Source organism: Hemibagrus wyckioides, linkage group LG08 (assembly GCF_019097595.1).
Source record: "Hemibagrus wyckioides isolate EC202008001 linkage group LG08, SWU_Hwy_1.0, whole genome shotgun sequence".
Taxonomy (NCBI): Eukaryota; Metazoa; Chordata; class Actinopteri; order Siluriformes; family Bagridae; genus Hemibagrus; species Hemibagrus wyckioides.
In genome coordinates, this window is record NC_080717.1 from 16984259 (window position 1) to 17002710 (window position 18452).

Below are 18452 nucleotides of genomic sequence, written 5' to 3' on the forward strand. Positions count from 1 at the left end.
GGGAATGTATTGTGACGGAAAATGTGTGTGAGCGTGTGAAATGTGTGTGTGTGTGTGTGTGTGTGTGGGTGAGAGAGAGAGAGAGAGAGAGAGAGAGAGACTGTAAGACTGGGGTGCGATTGTAGAGCTCCAGGTGAGTGAGTGTCTGTTTGACTAAATCTTAGAGCAACACTATACTCTTCAATGTGTGATGTCTGTCAAGATCGGGAGATATTTTATAAGAGACTTGAAAGAAATTTTGAACCTGTGTGAACAGTCTGGGATTATCTCGAGCACACTGTACCAACACACCTCTGTTCTTCTCAGACAACCTGCAGATGTACCAGAGCCGAAGCTGAAGGAATTAAATATAAAAAAAGACAATGTGGATGAAAAGGATGAAAGAGAATGTGGCTTTGTGTGTGAGAAAGAGTGGCTGAGACAGGCAATGAGAAAGCTAGAGGGAACGTGAGAGAGAGAGAGAGAGAGAGAGAGAGAGAGAGAGAGAGAGCTTACTCGGTAGCTTCGATTAAATGCTTTGCAGGTCAGTATGAGAGTCTAAGAGAGCAGAAATTGTTAATAAAAGACATGTGCTGCACTGTCAAAGAAGTCCAAGTCTACTTGGTCACATGACAGAGCCTTTGGTCTGTTTACTCTCTAAACTCTTAAACGTACCACTCGTTCCCACCTAAATACTGCCTGGTTGAGTGTATGGACCACAATCCTGACACTTCAGAGACTGTGCTGCTTACCTCTGCCTCCAGAGGGCCCTGTGGTATCATCGTTGGTGCCAGGCATGCCTGCTGTGCCCAAGCCATGGCTCAGCACGGGAGCTTCCACAGGCTTCAGCTGCCAGGTCAACCCCAACAGGTTTAAAGCTGCAAGTTTGAGGGAAAGAAGAACAGAGCAAAAAAGAAAAGGAAACGTGTCAGTGAAAACAGGACTGAGGACAAAACTCCTACCCCAGGGGTGTCCGACTCCAGTCCTGGAGGGTAGCAAGCACTGCAGAGTTTAGCTTTCTTTCTACCTCATTTAACACATTTGATTCTACTCATAAGCTAATTCCCACAGCTTGCATGGTCTGAAGCTGCTGTGTTAGAAGGCAAACACAAACCTCTATAGGACCGATTCCCTCCAGGATGCGAGTTCGATACGCCTGGTCTGCGCCAATACTTTTTGTGAGTATTGCATTCTGAAGGTGTTCGTGAAAGATAGAAAGCAACACGAAGTGTGGAGCTTAATATCTGGAGGCTTGTGAATCAGATCTCAACAGAGACTGGATGACAAACACATGTGATGGTTGAACGACTTCTTGACAGAAACTTTTGATTATACATTTAGTGGGACTAATGGGACTGCTTTAGTCTCTGTTCAGACTTAAACACATTTGCTATTTCGCTAACTATTTTTAATTCTCCCAGCACAGTCTTGGCTTTTGTATGAAAATTCCTCCATGTTTTCCAGCACAATCTTTCCCATCAGCTCTACGTCTGGCATCTTCACTCAACATTTACGTTGAATTAGATTTAGTAATATATGGTTTGTAATATTGTATTTGTTAAACATTAAGTCAACAGGATTCAAGAAATAAGATATCTGAAACTTTTTTCTCAGAATCTGAGGTGGCAAGGTTGGCACCTGTGGCTCGGGCAATGGCGGAAGTTATGTTTCACACGTCTAATCCTCACCCATTTAGAAATCTTTGCAAATCTGTCTTTGTAAGGAGAATGACAATTATGACTCTCCGCTCTGTATTATTTTCCGCTTGCAGATGTTGGGAAAATAGACGGTAATTGGCACTTTTCACAAAATGCCTCAACGCTCATTTTTTTTGTGGAGGAAATCAGGGACCGGTGGGAGGCAGCGAGAGAGAGAGAGAGAGAGAGAGAGATGAGCAAAACAACAACTAAACCTAAAAAGAAACAAAGTATCTGAAAGACGGGAGATAAAAATAGACTTCCTCACACAACAAGAAACTTGAAGACACCTCTTTTTGTGTAAGAGCTGACACCATTTTGGGTACGCAGTAAGCGACAGGCAAAAAGCAGGCAGTTTCTCTTTCTTCCCTTTCCTTCATTACTCACTCTGAAGCCATTTGATTTGTTTGAGGCCCGAGTTCAGTCAGTAGCTCCGCATCTCCTCAGCTTCTTCTTTCAACTGCTGCCAAGTAACTTTAGCAGAAAGGCATGGAAAGACAAAGCTAACTTCCCTAAATGCACCAAAGCGCCACAGAAAGTAGACACACCGCCAGGCTGATTGTGGGTCTTTGGTCTGAATTTCTGTCTCCAGCTCCTCCTCCTTAATTAAAGCAGAATTGCTTCTGAGAAAATGTCCTTCAGCATCTCTGTCTTTCTCACTGTTGACATCATTCGCAATAATAATAAAAAAAAAAAACGTGTGGGTCTCAAGAAAAAAACGAAAACACAGCGAATGACGGTTTGTGTGTGTTTTACTGACAAATATCATGTAATGGGTAATAGGCGATGGAAATGCAGGGATACTCTACCAGCTGTGCCACACTGAGACAGCTCCACTGACAAATCTCTACAGAATACCAACAGGTTTTATTGTGACAGGGTTAGTAGAGTGAGGTGAAAGATTAAACCATTTTCTTGCAAATCTTTTTCCTTCTATTTGCTCAGTTAGTTGTTTGCTTTCACACACACACACACACACACACGCAAATACATGCACGCAAATACATGCACGCAAATACATGCACGAATCCAAGCTCCAGCCCCATCTCCCCCACAGTGATGGCATGGATAGCAGGCTGTGTGTTAATGACTCCCGCCCCTTTGCTCACCTTCATTCTGCTTGCCTATCACACCTAAATCTCATCCCAGAAAATCAATTTTCTCTCTTGTCAAATTCCATCTCTCCTCTGTCTGTGCCTCGGAGAGAACAGCCCCCCCCACACACACACACCACCCCCCCTTTGTCACTCTCAGCTGAAGGAAAGAGCTGACACACATAGAGAGTTTGCAGATATACTGCACAAGCTTTCTGCTTCTCGCTTCTCGGTCGTTCAGTCTCTCATTTCACTGATGCACTTTTCTCTTTCTCTTGCCCTTCTCTTCTCCCCCCCTCTTCCTGTATCACTCCATCATGCTCTTGTTCTGCTGAAGATACAGGTTAAATGGAAAATATATTATCAGTGGATGAATTAGGAAATGAATCAGTAACACGCGATGAGCTGCATCCGTGGCGGCATAGAGCGATCAGACACAGACGAATTAACTGCAGTTTAGACACTTTGGCTCTGTACTAAGTTAATATACACTGTAGTTAAGTTATATATCAGTTATATGTGTGTGCGCGTGTGTGTGTGTGTGCGTCTGCCTTTGCAGTGTCAGTAGATGGCAGTGTTGAGTTGAAGCCACGCTGTGGGATGCAACAGGCGATAGGTGAAAATTAGGGAGTGAAAATGATAAAAAAATAAATAAATAAAAATAATAGAAAGCTAGGAAAAGATAGTTTGAGGCACCCTTGTGTCAAGCTATAATGCACACACCCTCAGACACACACACACACACACATTTTGAGATAAATTGTTCTTGAACATATTACACGGCACGTCTTAACTATAAAATGTACCCTATTTAAAAATTTTGCACATTTTATGTAATCCTCATGTATAATTCAGTGAGTATAGTTCATGGGTGTGTGTATGTGTGTGTATGTGTGTATTAGACGATACAGCAGCAGATGGGAGACTTTACGAGTGTTGACTGTGAGCCGAATCCTGCGGTTTACCGAGCACACTCGCCATCAAGGATGTGAGAGGGAGAAACAGATATGCCGTGCGTGAGTGCATGAGAGTGTGTGTGTCTTGGCCGGATCGCCGTATGACAATGCCATGGCAGGTGTTTGCATCTGGAGTGAAAGACAAAGGCTGGCTGGATGGCTGGAAATCTGGCATCCTTTCCAAAAGGTTACAGTGGTCAGAGAGAGAGACACAGACAGACAGACAAACAGAGAGAGCGCGAGAGAGATCGATGTGGAAAGCGATAGAGAGAGGGAACTGTTGTGGTATTGTGTGGTTTGATACACATGAGATGACAGAGAGGGCTGCTTCCTGGAGAAGGCTCTCTGGATCTCCCTTTAGGAAAAGGGAGATTCAGAGTAACCTGCTGCCTGTAGCTGGGGTTATATATGTGTGTGTATGTGTGTGTGAGAGAGAGAGAGAGAGAGAGAGAGAATATGTACACATTGAGTGCTGAGAAAATGCCCATCTGTGATTGAACTGCACCTGTCATCGCCGGTTAGACCCCTATGTCCAGATCATGTAGCCACAAAAATGCAAACACACCCAGGTGGCTGGTGGCTAATAGTGGAACAGACCCATATGCCTGCGTCCAGTGCTGTTGTTGGCGGTCTGTTTCTATGCTGATGAGAGCAAATCATGTGCAAGAGGATCCCAGGGTCCAACTCCACACTGAGCGGGAGCTAAAAATAATAGCACGGAGAGCCAATGCTGGCCTCGCACTCTGCCACACACACACGTGCACATGCTGAAACCGTCAGGAGGCTCTTCTACTCAACCAACACCAGCTGGATGCATTTCGGAGAGTTAAACACAATGTGTTCACGATAAATGTTACAGTGAGGGGAAGGACAAATTCTTCAAATTTGCAATCTAATTTCTGCACTTAAATTTAGTACAGGGGGACCTGCGAGAGACCGGCACGTGTGACTGCTGAAGATGGATGAACGGATTCGCATTTTGTATTTGAATTATAATGAGCCTGTTAATGCATGAGGTGAAGTTTTTGTGATGCTTTTAACCAAAGAAAACCACAGAAAGGTAATACGTTAAAACATTATCATCCATTTCAATGATTCAGAGTCATTCTTGTATATTTACCCAGAGTAAAGTTTATTTCTATCTAATTCACAGTGAGACTGAATCTAAAAATATTTCCACTTCACTAACTATGCTCACTACATGTAGTATAATATAACATATATAAAGCCATTACAAGACTGATGGAGCTTCATCACAGTATCAGTGACTCTAATAACTGACTCTTTATTACTGTTACAATTTAAACTGTTTAATTAAATCAATAATTATAGTTATAATTAATTACAATTTATCCATAATTCGAATGCGGGAAAATATAGGATATGCCATACAGTACATATTTATTGAATCTTATTTTTTTCACACGAGGCAGAATGAGTCATTTGGCTGTTGTGAACTGCGGATGGAGGGGGACGGGGGGACGCATGACTTCAGAGACTATTCCGAGAACACTTGGTGTGAGGCGGGAATACATCCTGAAAGGGATGCCAGTATAACACAGGGCACAGACACACACTCACACACACAGAGCACACTTATTCACACCTAGGGGAAATTTAGAACAGCCAGTTCGCCTACAGGCATGTTTTAGGGAGGTGGGAAGAAACCAGAGACCCTGGAGGAAACCTACACAAACATGTGAAGCTCGATCTCCAGAAGATTGAACCGGGAACCCTGGAGGTGTGAGGAGGCAACGCTACCTCCTGAGACACCATGGCACCGTGGAAATATTATAAAATATTCTATTCAAATCTCAAACAGTGAAATTATTTATGACATCCCTACTGCACAATCTGTTGTCCTGAACTGAGCTGGAAATCAGGAACATTAGCGTTGTCGCTGTAATAGCTGACAAATTTATAATTAAAGAATATAATGATAGGAAAACGGACCTACTATTAATATATGAACAGAGAAGCTTGGAGATTTCTGCCATGAAACCTGCATACCATCACCACTTGCCTCAATCTGCCCTCATATCCACTCGTACACACACACACACACTGTGGTAAATGTGTCACTAGATTTAGCCCCCTGTCATATGTGTTGAATATGAGTACACATATCCTATCACTAAAAAAAAAAAAAATCACTTCATGTGCTCACGTCCCAGGAGAAAGAGGACGGGAATATGAGTTTTGGCAAGCATTTGCTATATGCATACATATCCATTATTCATAAAACACATCATCCCTCCCTTCCCTGTCTCAAGCTGTCTCACACAGAGCACACACTAACAGGTTTTCACTTCTACACCTGTGGTACACCCAGCATGCTTCCGTGAATTCTAGTGTGTGTGTGTGTGTGTGTGTGTGAGAGAGAGAGAAAGAGAGGTAGAGAAACAAAGAAGGAAGGTGTAATTGCTTCCCTTTTTTGTGTATGCACACATATCAAGCTTTGTGGGCCCTATTTTGCCCTCTTATGTGTCTCTATTTCTGTAAGTAAGTGTTCTGTGCAGCAAACAATCTGCCTATGTAGTGTAGGTGTGCAAGTGGGAGAAAAAAAAAAATCTGTTTGCCTGGGATGTGTGTGTGTGTGTGTGTGTGTGCCACAGATGAAGGACAGTGTTGGGTCGTCCTTCTCTATGACAGAAACCAGGACATCCCATCCATTCCTCCACTCCTCACTCCACCCATCACGCTGTTACAGTAGCGTAATTGGAGCAGGAAAAAGACCTTCGTAGTACTTAAAAGGTAATTTTCCCTTACCTTATTTTTACAATCTCCCTTGGCCTTCCTAATATATGCATATTAACTGTTCTAATTTACCACTAAATTAACAAGACTGACCTCAATTAGGGCAATAAATGTAAGCTGAGACTCACAGGATAGTGCACGCAACTGGTTTTTACGAATCTTGGCACACAAAAAGAAATTGCTCATTTAATCCATTGCCTTTACACAAAGGACTCACGTTTAATCAAGTGCTCTCACGCTTTCTCTCGTCGTCCCAAAGAGGCGCCTCTGTTTGGCACAAACAAACAGTCCTGCTTCTGCGGCTATTAGCATCTCCCAAACTGTCAAACTGAAAGCTAACGTTTTAATGACTGCTGGCTGACTGTTTTTCACTTTCATGTAGTGAGATACAGGCTCCAGGAAGCTGAATGCCTGAGATGGAGGTGGTTCATCTGAAACTACCAGACGCGGAGGAAAAAGCTTGGATGGGAATAGCATTTGCGATGTGTAGATTTGTGTGTGTGTGTGTGTGTGGAAAAGGGCAACACTGGAAGCAGATTCATCATAAATGAAGAGCCTAGTCATAGAGCTTTGAAGTTTGGTTCTTACAAAGCTTGGGAAATACCCAGGGGTACTGTGTCTTTGAATCTGAGAGTGTGTGTGTGTGTGTGTGTTGTGTGTGTGTGTGTGTGTGTGTGAGAACACAAGTCCTGGCCAGTGCCCCTAGGGAGAGGAGCAGCTTCAAATGCACAGTTAATGAGAGAAGCAATCAGTAGCATCCTAACCCATCAGCGCTCCAGCCGTAACACACACTCTCCTCCTGTGCCTCCAGGGATGAGCACAGCCTAATGATGAAACCAAAACCTCATTGACTGTAATTCAAAGGTTAGAGCAATTGTCCTTTGACTTTGTTAGCAACACACACATGCGTGAAAGCTGCAGTTGAATGTCACATGTCTGGCTTGAGCTTATATAAGAAAGTGTCACATATTTCATGTGATGTGTTCTGTAAGCCATGAGGAGCTGTTTGTATTGCCGGACATCACTGCGAGTTGATTGGTCTCAGATGCGCGCACACACACACACACACACACATATACACACAACTTATTTCCAGCTTAGATTGAGAGACAGAGAGTAGGGTCTATATTACAGTTTGTGTGTACGTGCGAGCGTGTGTGTGTGTGTGTCTGCCTCATGGCTCATCTATTCACATTAGTGACAGGAAATGAGAGGCAGCTGAAATCCTGAGCTAGATCAATGCTACAGTCAGGCAGCAGCATCCGCACCGTCTGCCTTTATTATCAGGTCCTAACTCATCACTCTCCCGCTCGTCACTCACTCCAAATAACAGCCCGAGAAATAAATACTACTCTCTCAATTTACATAGAATAAACACCAAACTACATAAATAGCAATAATTTTTGATTAGCGCCTATAGTTAGGATAAACTTATAGGCATACGCTCTGGACAAAGAACAGAAGAAAAACCTGATTACTTCAAAATGATTACTGTTTCATGTTATTATCTAAGATGGGGAAGACTTAACAAGTTTTTATGCTGATTTTTTACCAATATTTGGAAACTGGATCAATACACAAGAGTCATTCTGGTTAGCTGAATTATACAAATTTTATGCTTCTTCTGTGAATAATTTTGAGTGGTTTATTTACACATAGGACAAGGATTAGAATTGTTATTAGTATGATAACAATCATACTGTTCTACCACCCATCCATTTATATATATATATAAATATATTATATATATATATATATATGTATATTCTAAATAGTTTTTCCATTGGCTTGTAAAGATAATTCTCTTTCTATCATTTATTGTAGCTATTTTCTGTTCTTTTTATTCTCATGTCACAGACCATCAAAAAGCAATGACTATGTCAACTCTACTATGTAGAGTTATGAATATGGTTCCTACATACATGGGATTCCTTTTACACCAGGCCTTATATAGTTATTACAAATGAGTTTCAGTAAATGTCATTTCAGTTCTATTCAATTCACGGTGCAGAGGAACGTGTGAAAACTTCGCCTTTACTCTTGTATGCCTGTATACTTTTAATGATTTATAATCTCCTCTTCATTGTCACCCACAAGATGATAGGTTCACTTGTGAGTGCTTAATTTTTCCCTGGCCATGGCACCTCTGGCTTCCTCATTAGGGATCTAAAACTAGATCCGGATTCTGGTAAGCTGTTCTGTTAATAGTGATTTATAAATGAAACTGTAATTCATTTGAACTGAAATAATTGTGCACAGTCTTAATCTTCATTAAGAAACATTACACCGACCAAGCATAACATTATGACCGCCTGCCTAATATTGTGTTTGTGCCCCTTTTGCTTCCAAAACTGTCCTGAGCCATCATGCGCTGTGTATTCGGAAACCTTTCTATCAGAACCAGCATTAACTTCTTCAGCAATTTGAGCAACAGTATCTTGTCTGTTGGATCGGATCACACGGGCCAGGCTTCACTCCTCACGTCCATCAGTGAGCCTTGGCCTTCCATGACCCTGTCGCCGGTTCACCACTGTTTCTTCCTTGGAACACTTTTGATAGATACTGACCACTGCAGACCGGGAACATCCCCACAAGAGCTGCAGTTTGGGAGATGCTCTGATCCAGTGGTCTAGCCATCACAATTAGGCCCTTGTCAAACTCGCTCAAATCCTTACACTTGCCCATTTTTCCTGCTTCTAACACATCAACTTTGAGGACAAAATGTTCACTTGCTGCCTAATATATCCCACCCACTAACAGGTGCCTTTATAAGGAGATAATCAGTGTTACTCACTTCACCTGTCAATGATCATAATGTTATGGCTGATAGGTGTATGACGCTGTTATGAAGTATGAGTAAGTCTGTTGCTGTGTAGAATGAATGTATGTGTTTGGGTTTAAAAGTCTCAGCTCACACTGTGGTCTCAGTGATGCTTTTTGCATATCTCCTGCTCTCACTAGTTACACACAGATTTATTGGCACTGGAGAAAAATGCAATTTGACAGATATTTGTAAAAAAAAAAAAATAAAAATAAAAAATACTGTGCAACCTGAAGTGAGGAAAGTATAATATCTGCTTCTGGTTATGTGAACATAACTGCTATCAATCTTGCAAAATGTTGCAACAGACACAAAACTTGGTTATAGACAGAGAGTCAGACTGACAGGCAAGCAGACAGACGAAGCAGACCAACTGACACATGCAAACACCAATGCAGTACAAATCCAGAGCTCGCATGCAAAGTATGATTGATTGGAAACATCACTGGACCTGAAGAGGCTAAATTTCATCGCTGACTATTAACGGATTGGCACGGTGAGCCAGTAATCAATGTAACGGCCTCTGAAAGACTCATTAATTCTTTACAACGAGCCTCTGAGGTAATCTTTAGTGGGGCCTTTGGACCGGGAGTTTCACATGGGCCCTTGATCTGAAGGAAGCCACCAGTAAGTCAATGACAGACAGTAGGGGAGGGGGAAAAGATCAAAAAGCTTCTCTTTGGAGATGACACTCTCTGGTTTTGTTTTAGGGGAAGGGGTGGTGAGAGAAATGTGTAAAAAAAAAAAAGACCTGAAGCTGACACACAAAGGGTCAGTCAGAACATCAGGGAGCTCTTCACACAAAGCTTATATATCTGGATAATAATCGGTACTACTAGACACATCGGCCAAATCTGAGGAGAGAGAGAGAGAGAAAGAGAGAGAGAGAGGGAGAGAGAGGGAAAGAGAAAGAGGGGAAGAGAAAATAGCAAACGGTTGCATCCTTCCTAGTCCCTTTAGGGAAACAGGGATGTAATTTGAGTGCACTATCGTCCTTCCCTGGCCTGTTGTGTCCCTCCTGTTATTGTGCCCTTGACTCCTCTTGCCCTGCTGCATCTGTTAAATAGTGACCCGCTTAGCAACTGAAATTGAAACAGACACACTATACACAACATATGCTATCTGTTTCATATGCACCATATGCTAATCTCTCTCTCTCTCTCTCTCTCCTTTTCTGGCTTTTAGAGCCGTTATGATATGACATTCTAGTCTTGGGGTCAATACTACAATTTAACATATGCACAAACATTAACTTCTCACACACTCTTCACACATACCTTTTTGGAATAAAATGGAAAGTGCCGGTACTATCCAACACTTTGGAGTATTTTTGTTCTCCGCAGCCAGATCATGTTTTACATTTCATTCTACAGGAAGTGGCCAAAAGGCTGGTTCAATGTGGCTGCTGGGTTTTGTTTTTTTTTGACATTGGAGTGCTTCCAAAGGTGGAAAAAAGTTCAAAAGTACAGAGTGATATCATTTGGGTTTTTTTAACCTCCAGACCAATCAGGTCATAAGTTGGAGGGCAAGCCAAAAAAAAAAAAACCCAATGGAGGACGGAGAGCCAACAAAAAATGGATTTTGTTTGTGAATGAATATAAACACATACTGAAGGATTCATTGGCAGTATTCCAACACTCCAATCTAACTAAAATGGACAGTTTGGCCTGTTTTGGTATGTTACTGGTTACTGGTATGCAATGTAATATCACACTTTCGAGGCATATAGTAGAAAAACAGTGAAAATCAAATCAAACCTCCTTAGCACCAGAGTAATCTTTATTCATTTTAATCAAATAATATATAAATAATACACATTATATATATATAGAATACTAAATCTAATTTAAATAGACAGCTGGAGTTTGACTGTGTGTGTGTGTGTTGTGTGAGTGGGTTTTTCTCCCCATAGCAGTAGGTAATGCCCCCCGGATATTGCTATTTCTGTATAAAGACGACGCAAGTGTGAAAGCAACCTAAGACTGTAAAAAGATTTCAGTACTCATATATGATTGACCTTTTTATGACTTATACATTAGACCAAACCATCCTTCTGACACAATTTAGGAAAATAATGCTCTGACTAACCAATTTAAAATAAAAATTTTCTATAGTGCTACTGCTAATATTTGTTCTATCTCTGCTGGGGGAAAAAATATAGACTGATAAATTTTTACAAGCAATTAAATTTGACAATCGACGTACCATGCAGCTGCTATAAAGTGTGTGGGATCGGAGACGTGTGTGTTGTGCTCTAATCAGTAGTGAGCAGATAGGTTAAGCAGTGTAATAACACAGTGATGCTGGGTGCATGGCATTATGGATAGGGGAGAAAAAGCAACCTGGTGAGAAGGTTATGGAGCTACACAGAGTGCTCATGGAGTTTGCGATAAGTCATTGGTGGGCAGTGGGAAAAGTGATGATGAAGCTAAAAATATAGGTGGAAAGGGTAGAGACAGGGAGGAAGAAGGTAGGAGAAAGTGAGAGAGAGAGAGAGAGAGAGAGAGAGAGGGAGGAAAAAAAGGAAGCAGGGCAGGAAAGAAAGAGCTTTCATGACACTCGCCACATGGCCTGTCTCTATTGATGTATGAGGAGACACAATGTCCCAGCTTGCATAGAGGTGACACTGTACACACACACACACACACACACACACACACACACACACACACCCCTTTTCAGCCCAAGGGCACCAACACAGTCTGTAACAATGGTGGATAATTTATTTTGCACCTGTATGTGTGTCTGCATGTATGTGTGTGTGTGTTATACAGATTCCTGCCCTGGCCTTTGTTTTTATGCTGTTAAACCCTCCACGTCTGTGTTTGGACTCATTTTGATCCATAAGTATCGTGTGTGAACTGATCCTCGCCTTTCTGCCTGTCCGTCTGCCGTCTAGACGAGAGCACATCGAATCAGAGTGGAAGCCTGAAGGGGCCTAAACCTCGTTATAGCTATTACACGTTCCATCTGTCCCTGTCCTCCCTCTCTCTCTACCTCTCTCTCGCTATCTCTCTGTATGTTTGATCATGGTTGATCCCCAGGAATCAGGCAAGCTTTAGAGCAGACGCACCTCGCGGGAGCCGGATAACGTTTTGTCTCCTCCACAACACATGATGACAGACCTGCTCTTCTTTTGCATCAGGACCGCTCACCTGTATCCTAGCAACCGCCTCCCTGCTGTGGCAGCCACTCCATGCAGAGATAAGCGAGCGATCAGGAGGGCACAGAATGAGTTATATGCCTCTATTTTTTCTTTCACCTTTTTCTTTATGGGTCACCATTTCTTTACTTATTTATGTCACCCTTTTAGAACATTCTCTTACAACCAAATAAAATCGATGTGAATTTTTCTTTTACATATTAAAAAAAAAAGAATATTCTTTTCTGCACAGAATACCCACTTCTCTTTGATTCTGTTCAGTTCATTTCTTTGGTTCCCTCTTTTCGCTGTATGCATGTGTGTGATTATTGGCCATACGGGAGTGCACATATTACGATTCTCTCCGATCTCTTTCCTGACTGTAGTTTCTGCTGAAGTACCAAGGATTGTAATTCATCCCTGTAGAGAAGGTAAGGCAAAGCGCAATCTTTTAAGCATCTCCAAAGAATGAAAAAAAAGTCCTCTTCTCCTCTCCTCAATGCATTTTTGTCATCTCTCTGGTGCCAGGATTGCTGGGCCGGTCTCAGTGGAGCCGCACTCGGTGTCTGCGCTGAGCAAAGTGCTGCAGCAGCACATTTCACCATGTTCAGTTACACATGCTCACAGTCACTGAAGGCCAAAGACACTCAGTCGGCCTACAATTAAGGTCGCTAGTTCACAGCAGAGAAAATTCAAATTAGCAATCCATCTAACAAATCTGCATGTTGAATACTAAAATATTGCTTACTATCTCAACACAGTATGTGCTTTGTTACAGATATTTTCTTAAATTCAGCTACAATTGGGAAGGAAGTTTAACTAAATGCACTAAATACTAAATTAGCCCAAGGAGCTTTGCTGAAATAAAGTACTATTCAGACGGGATAAGATTTCCAAACATATGTCTGTTAACTAATGATGCCGGAGGATGTTTGTAGTAATTATAATCAATTCACACGGGATAACAGATCTCTGTATAAATCACACAGATGGATGTGTCTTCACTTCTACAAACCAAAAATTCCATATATATTACATCCACTTCAGTTTATTACATTTCTTCTTTTGTCCCTAAATCATAGGCACTTGTTTTAAGAGCTTGTGGCTGCTTCATAATAGGTCACATTACCACAGCATACACACGATATAGCCAAATGCTTGTGGACACCTGACTATCAAACTGATATGGAAGCTTTCCCTAAACTGCTGCCACAAATGTTGTATAGGATATCTTTGTATGCTGTACCATTATAAATGCCCTTAAGTGGAACGAAGACGCTCAAACCTGTTCCAGCATGACACAAAGTCCATGAACACCTGGTTTTCCAAGGTTGGTGGCCATCACAGAGCCTTGACCTCAACCCCACTGTACACCTTTTGGATGAAATGGAACTCTGACTGCATCCCAGACCTCATCAGATGACCTCATCACCTGACCTCACTAATGCTCTTGTGGCTAAATGCTCAAATCCCCACAGGCAAGCTTTTATTGTTATATGTATTCAATTCAGTCGATACATGCTTTCGGTTCTGTGGGAGCAGATAAAACAGACCAAAACGACGGCTCAATTTGTATGAGATCTACTGTATATTACACGGGGTAGTATCTACTGGCCATTTTACTTAAGGCATAATAGGGTGTATTCTTTCCAGATGTAGTCATGCAGTCTGTAAAAAATGACTGACTAAAATCCCAGAGGTAATAATTACATTAACCCACCACACCTTGTAAAACTAGTTCGGAATAAGGCTTAAAATAAAGTGATACACAACACAAAAGAAACACCCTTGTTTTTGTCCTGAAAGCTACAACAAGCCTTGTTCTTGTTCACAACATACTACCACCTGCTTCCCTCCGGCTATGATGGACAAATCTCAGGCATTGGTATTTGTGATTTGTTCACTGAGCCTTTCAGTTAAGCCGTCACTGCATGCAGCTAGGCAGGTAGGCGGCTCTGTAAAGCAGAGGGGGGCCGGGTGGAGCCTGAGGGACTGGCGGTGGATCCAGCACAACATTACACGGACAATTCAAGGACGAAGAAAAGATGTGCGGAAATTTGAATACAAGAGCAGAGACGGAGGGAGGGATCGGGGAGGGGACTTGTGCTGATTCCTGCACTTGCTGACTGGCCCATCTGTTGAGCGCAGTCTCCAGGGAGGGGGAGGGCAACGCAGGGCTACGTGACACATCTGCCTTTAACCGGGGGCTTTTAGAGAGGGACAGAAAGGGGACGGAGGTATGGACACCGGGTTCAGCTCCGGCTCAGGTGGAGGCTTCTAATAGGAGTCATTGAAATCTAATGTGTCTTTTGCATTCAGTCTCAATCTCTTTTTCCTTCTCTATCTGTCATTTCACTCCCTCATTCATTCCATTCATATTCTCAATCCCAGGCTCAGGACCCGAGCACTGTAGGGACATAATATTAAAAACTGCTTTACTATGAGCTATAACCATATGGTAATCTCAAACATAAAACCATGCCATAGAGGTGAAAGAGTGTTTGTAGTTCCATAAACATTTACACTCTTAAAGATGTCCTTCACGGCACCAGTCTGGAAGCCTTTTCTATGTTCCTGAGCTCTAATAAATTATACAATAACCATGAGTGAGTAAATGGCTAATGGAGCCTATCAAAGACTACTACCAGAGACAGATTGCTGGGCCAAATCACCTGTGTTAGACTATTAAATTATTAAGTAATTAAATTATTAAATCTGTTTAAAACTATGAAGTATTTTTTGCACACCAGATGTTTGTCCCTTTTTGATAATAATCTATTTATGATTGGTGCTTTTAAATCAGTGCATCATTCCAAATCATCAGGCTGCTACACCCCTACATGCATCTCAACAATTTTCACTTTCCATATCAGTTGTGTGGACCCATGACTCACATCTGCCAAGCCCATCTGTCCTGTGCATTTCTTCAGGCACCGAGTCTATCACTTGGATATCCAAATTGCACTCTCACATTTTTTATATGTGGTGTGCTAAATGAAATCATGAATGCATCCATAATCATGACTGTGAAGCCTGTAGTTGAGCAACAGTATTGATACACATTCCACAAACATATACCCTAGTCCTGCTAATATTACTATTTCTATTACTACTATTATTACTAATATTACACTCTGTGCTCCTTGTTTATTGTTCCACTTTCCTATCTTGTATCTTGGACCTATATTGTATTTTTCAGGTGATCCGAGTTGTGAATTTCTTTAACAAACCTCTTCAATTGAATCTTCAATTGAAAAAAAAAAAATTGACAGCTATTGACCTGGAAGGATGAAGGCTAACATGTGCTTCCTTTGAGACATGCGAAGCTGCACAGAGCAAGCTAAAGCACTCGGATGAACGCCCTCGCTCCCCTATTCTACATACATGAACTTACAGACACCTACAATGTGATTTACAGGGAAAAGACCGTAATGACATCCCTCCCACACTGGGAGCACAGACGCTTTTGCTCTGTTTGATATTCTGCCGTAGATGGCAGTGGCTTCACTGGGATTCGAACTTGCATTCGGATAAAATAGACCTTTAAAGCTGTACATTCTAATACACAAACCCCAAACTATTACCTGTGAAGGTATGCTGAAAGTGTGAATCCTCTAGACTAAACATACTCAAGGTTACTGCTGACCATTTATCAGTAACCACACTGAATATTCTTGGAGTTTCACCACACTGCAAACTCATGAAGCTACCTGTACTGTGTTTACAGGATGAAGATGCTCTACACTGCATGTGTGTTATGTGAGGCTTTAAATCACTGATCGAGTTAGGATAGAGTTAGGATGGTTACTAGGACGGTGTTTACCAATGAAGTAGGACAGCAGGATGGCCAGCAGGGTGGCGGCCGCGATGGCTGTAACAGCGGCACATTTCCAGCTGCAATACTTGGAGGGCTTCTTCAGTTTGAAGGCGCTTCGGGAGAAGGTGTTTCTGGGCAGGAGCCGTGGCGGGGGCGAGTACACTGTGCCCGACGTCAGTGGGTATCCAGGAGAGGAGCTGCTGAAGAGCGGCGTGGTTCCTGATGACGTCTTAAACAGGAAGTGCCTGTTGGAGGGGGAGGGAGAGAGAGAGAGAGAGAGAGAGAAAGAAAGAAAGAAAGAAAGAAAGAAAGAAAGAAAGAAAGAAAGAAAGAAAGAAAGAAAGAAAGAAAAAAAAGCATGTGAGTTAACTTTTTGAGTAAAAAGTATTTATGGTCTCAGTGAACAGGCAATAAGAGTAGTGGAGATAGAGGACACAGTGAAAGAGAGTCAGAGGTCAAATCAATCCCAGGTTCAGAATTGCCATCACTGTCTCTTGTGAGTAGGTTCGTATACACTGTGTGTGTGTGTGTGTGTGTGTGTGTGTGTGTGTGTGTGTGGGAGGGTGGACACAGGGGGCTGCAGAGTGCTGCAGGGATGCAGTAGGGTGAAGGATACTGTGTCCAAAGCTCCTCAGTGCGGCTCTGTGGACATATGGCAAGCGGACATACACTGCTGCAGGCTGCTGCTGGCCCAATGAGGGACACTTACACAACACAAACACTCAATAATTCAGAAGGCTTTGCTCTACGCATGTCCAGCACACTCACACATGCACACATCCACACACATACCCCTGCACAGCTCGTGTTCTGATGGGGACATTAGTGACAGTAAAGCTCGGAGGAAGATATCGGTACCACAGGACGCCAATGATAATGAACTGATCCAAAAAAAATGGTGTTTTAGAGAGCTAAATAATCATTGTTCCATTGAGACACACGTTAAAATAGAAAGCTGCTAAACACTCTTTTGTCCTTTCTCCCTTCTTGAGCATAAGAGCATTTAGTGCTTAAGGCGTTTTTAACTGCGAATTCAAAACAAAAACTGATCCAAAGAGAAAATGATTAAAGTTCGATGAACAAACAAAAGACAAAACAAAATTCAATTTAGCTTTCAGTGATGCCACTCTTAGGTTCTACATGAAAGAAGTGCCTGGATTAAGTATACACTTTTTTGATTGCTTGTTTAGTTAAAAAACACCATTTAATATGAACTAACTGTTGATGAAAGGATGGTGAAATTTTTGTTGTGCTTATAACCCATTTGATCAAAAACATTTTTTTGTTCCTGTACCAGCACTTTATTTGGAAAAATAAAACAGCACAGACATTGCTCTGCTTTGAAAGCACTAACATGTCATCCATGAACCTGCCCACTAAGATTTTTCATGTTTAATTTAGTGTGCTTAAAGTGTGACTGAATTTCGCACAACCAGTCAGCAACAAACATTGCTCCTAGGTCCGATGCCAAGTACCATTAGCGACTCTTGTTACCAGATTTGAGCAGGAATTAAAAGAAATACTGTTACTGAACCGGTGGGCGATGAAAACAGAACGGTTTTGTTGTATCAAAAGTTGTAGTAAATCATGCAGTCAAAAAAATGACATCTAATTTATTCATTTCCCCCCACTGATATAGTGGCAAACACTTGAAGTCAAGAGCAATAATTCAGTAATGATCGTGCCGGAGGAATGCATGCTATGTATCAGGGCAAAAGCTCTCACACGGTGTATGAACACTCTGGAAAAGAGAATTACTGTAAAAAAAAAAATCATTCCTCAACATATAAAGACATACTCCTCAAGATTCGTAAGTGCATTCAAACACATCTTTATATTGCAGTAATAAATAGAGAAACATCAGTGAATGAAGACCGGCGTTTCTGTATACTACACCAAAATTCCATAACACATTCAAGCTCCCCGCGCCTGTAAAGGCACGCAGGTGCAAACGGGTTTCTCCACAAAACGTTTAAATGATGCCTCTCAATCACTCAAAGCAGCATAACCACTTGAAAAACTGAATAGGATCCTGTATGGCATAGTCTGCGTAACTTCTGTGACACCTGCATGCAGAATGAACACTGGTGTCCGTGCTGCTCATCTGCTCTGCCCAGACAAAGCCGCACACCCATTAACACCCGCTCCCGAGCAGATTGCACACTACATTACTTTATAGATGGAACTTG

General features: G+C 42.0%; 1 protein-coding gene across 5 annotated transcripts in view; it reads right to left on the minus strand.

The window, feature by feature from the left end:
* Nucleotides 1-18452, minus strand: part of tenm2a (teneurin transmembrane protein 2a) — a 275485-nt gene that overhangs the window by 34383 nt on the left and 222650 nt on the right. For all 5 annotated transcript variants that reach the window (XM_058396863.1, XM_058396862.1, XM_058396861.1 and 2 more), the window contains 2 exons: nucleotides 16270-16508; nucleotides 732-857 (listed from right to left, as the gene is read on the minus strand). In XM_058396863.1, the coding sequence (XP_058252846.1) occupies nucleotides 732-857; nucleotides 16270-16508 (365 nt within the window). The remainder of the gene's footprint in view (nucleotides 1-731; nucleotides 858-16269; nucleotides 16509-18452) is intronic.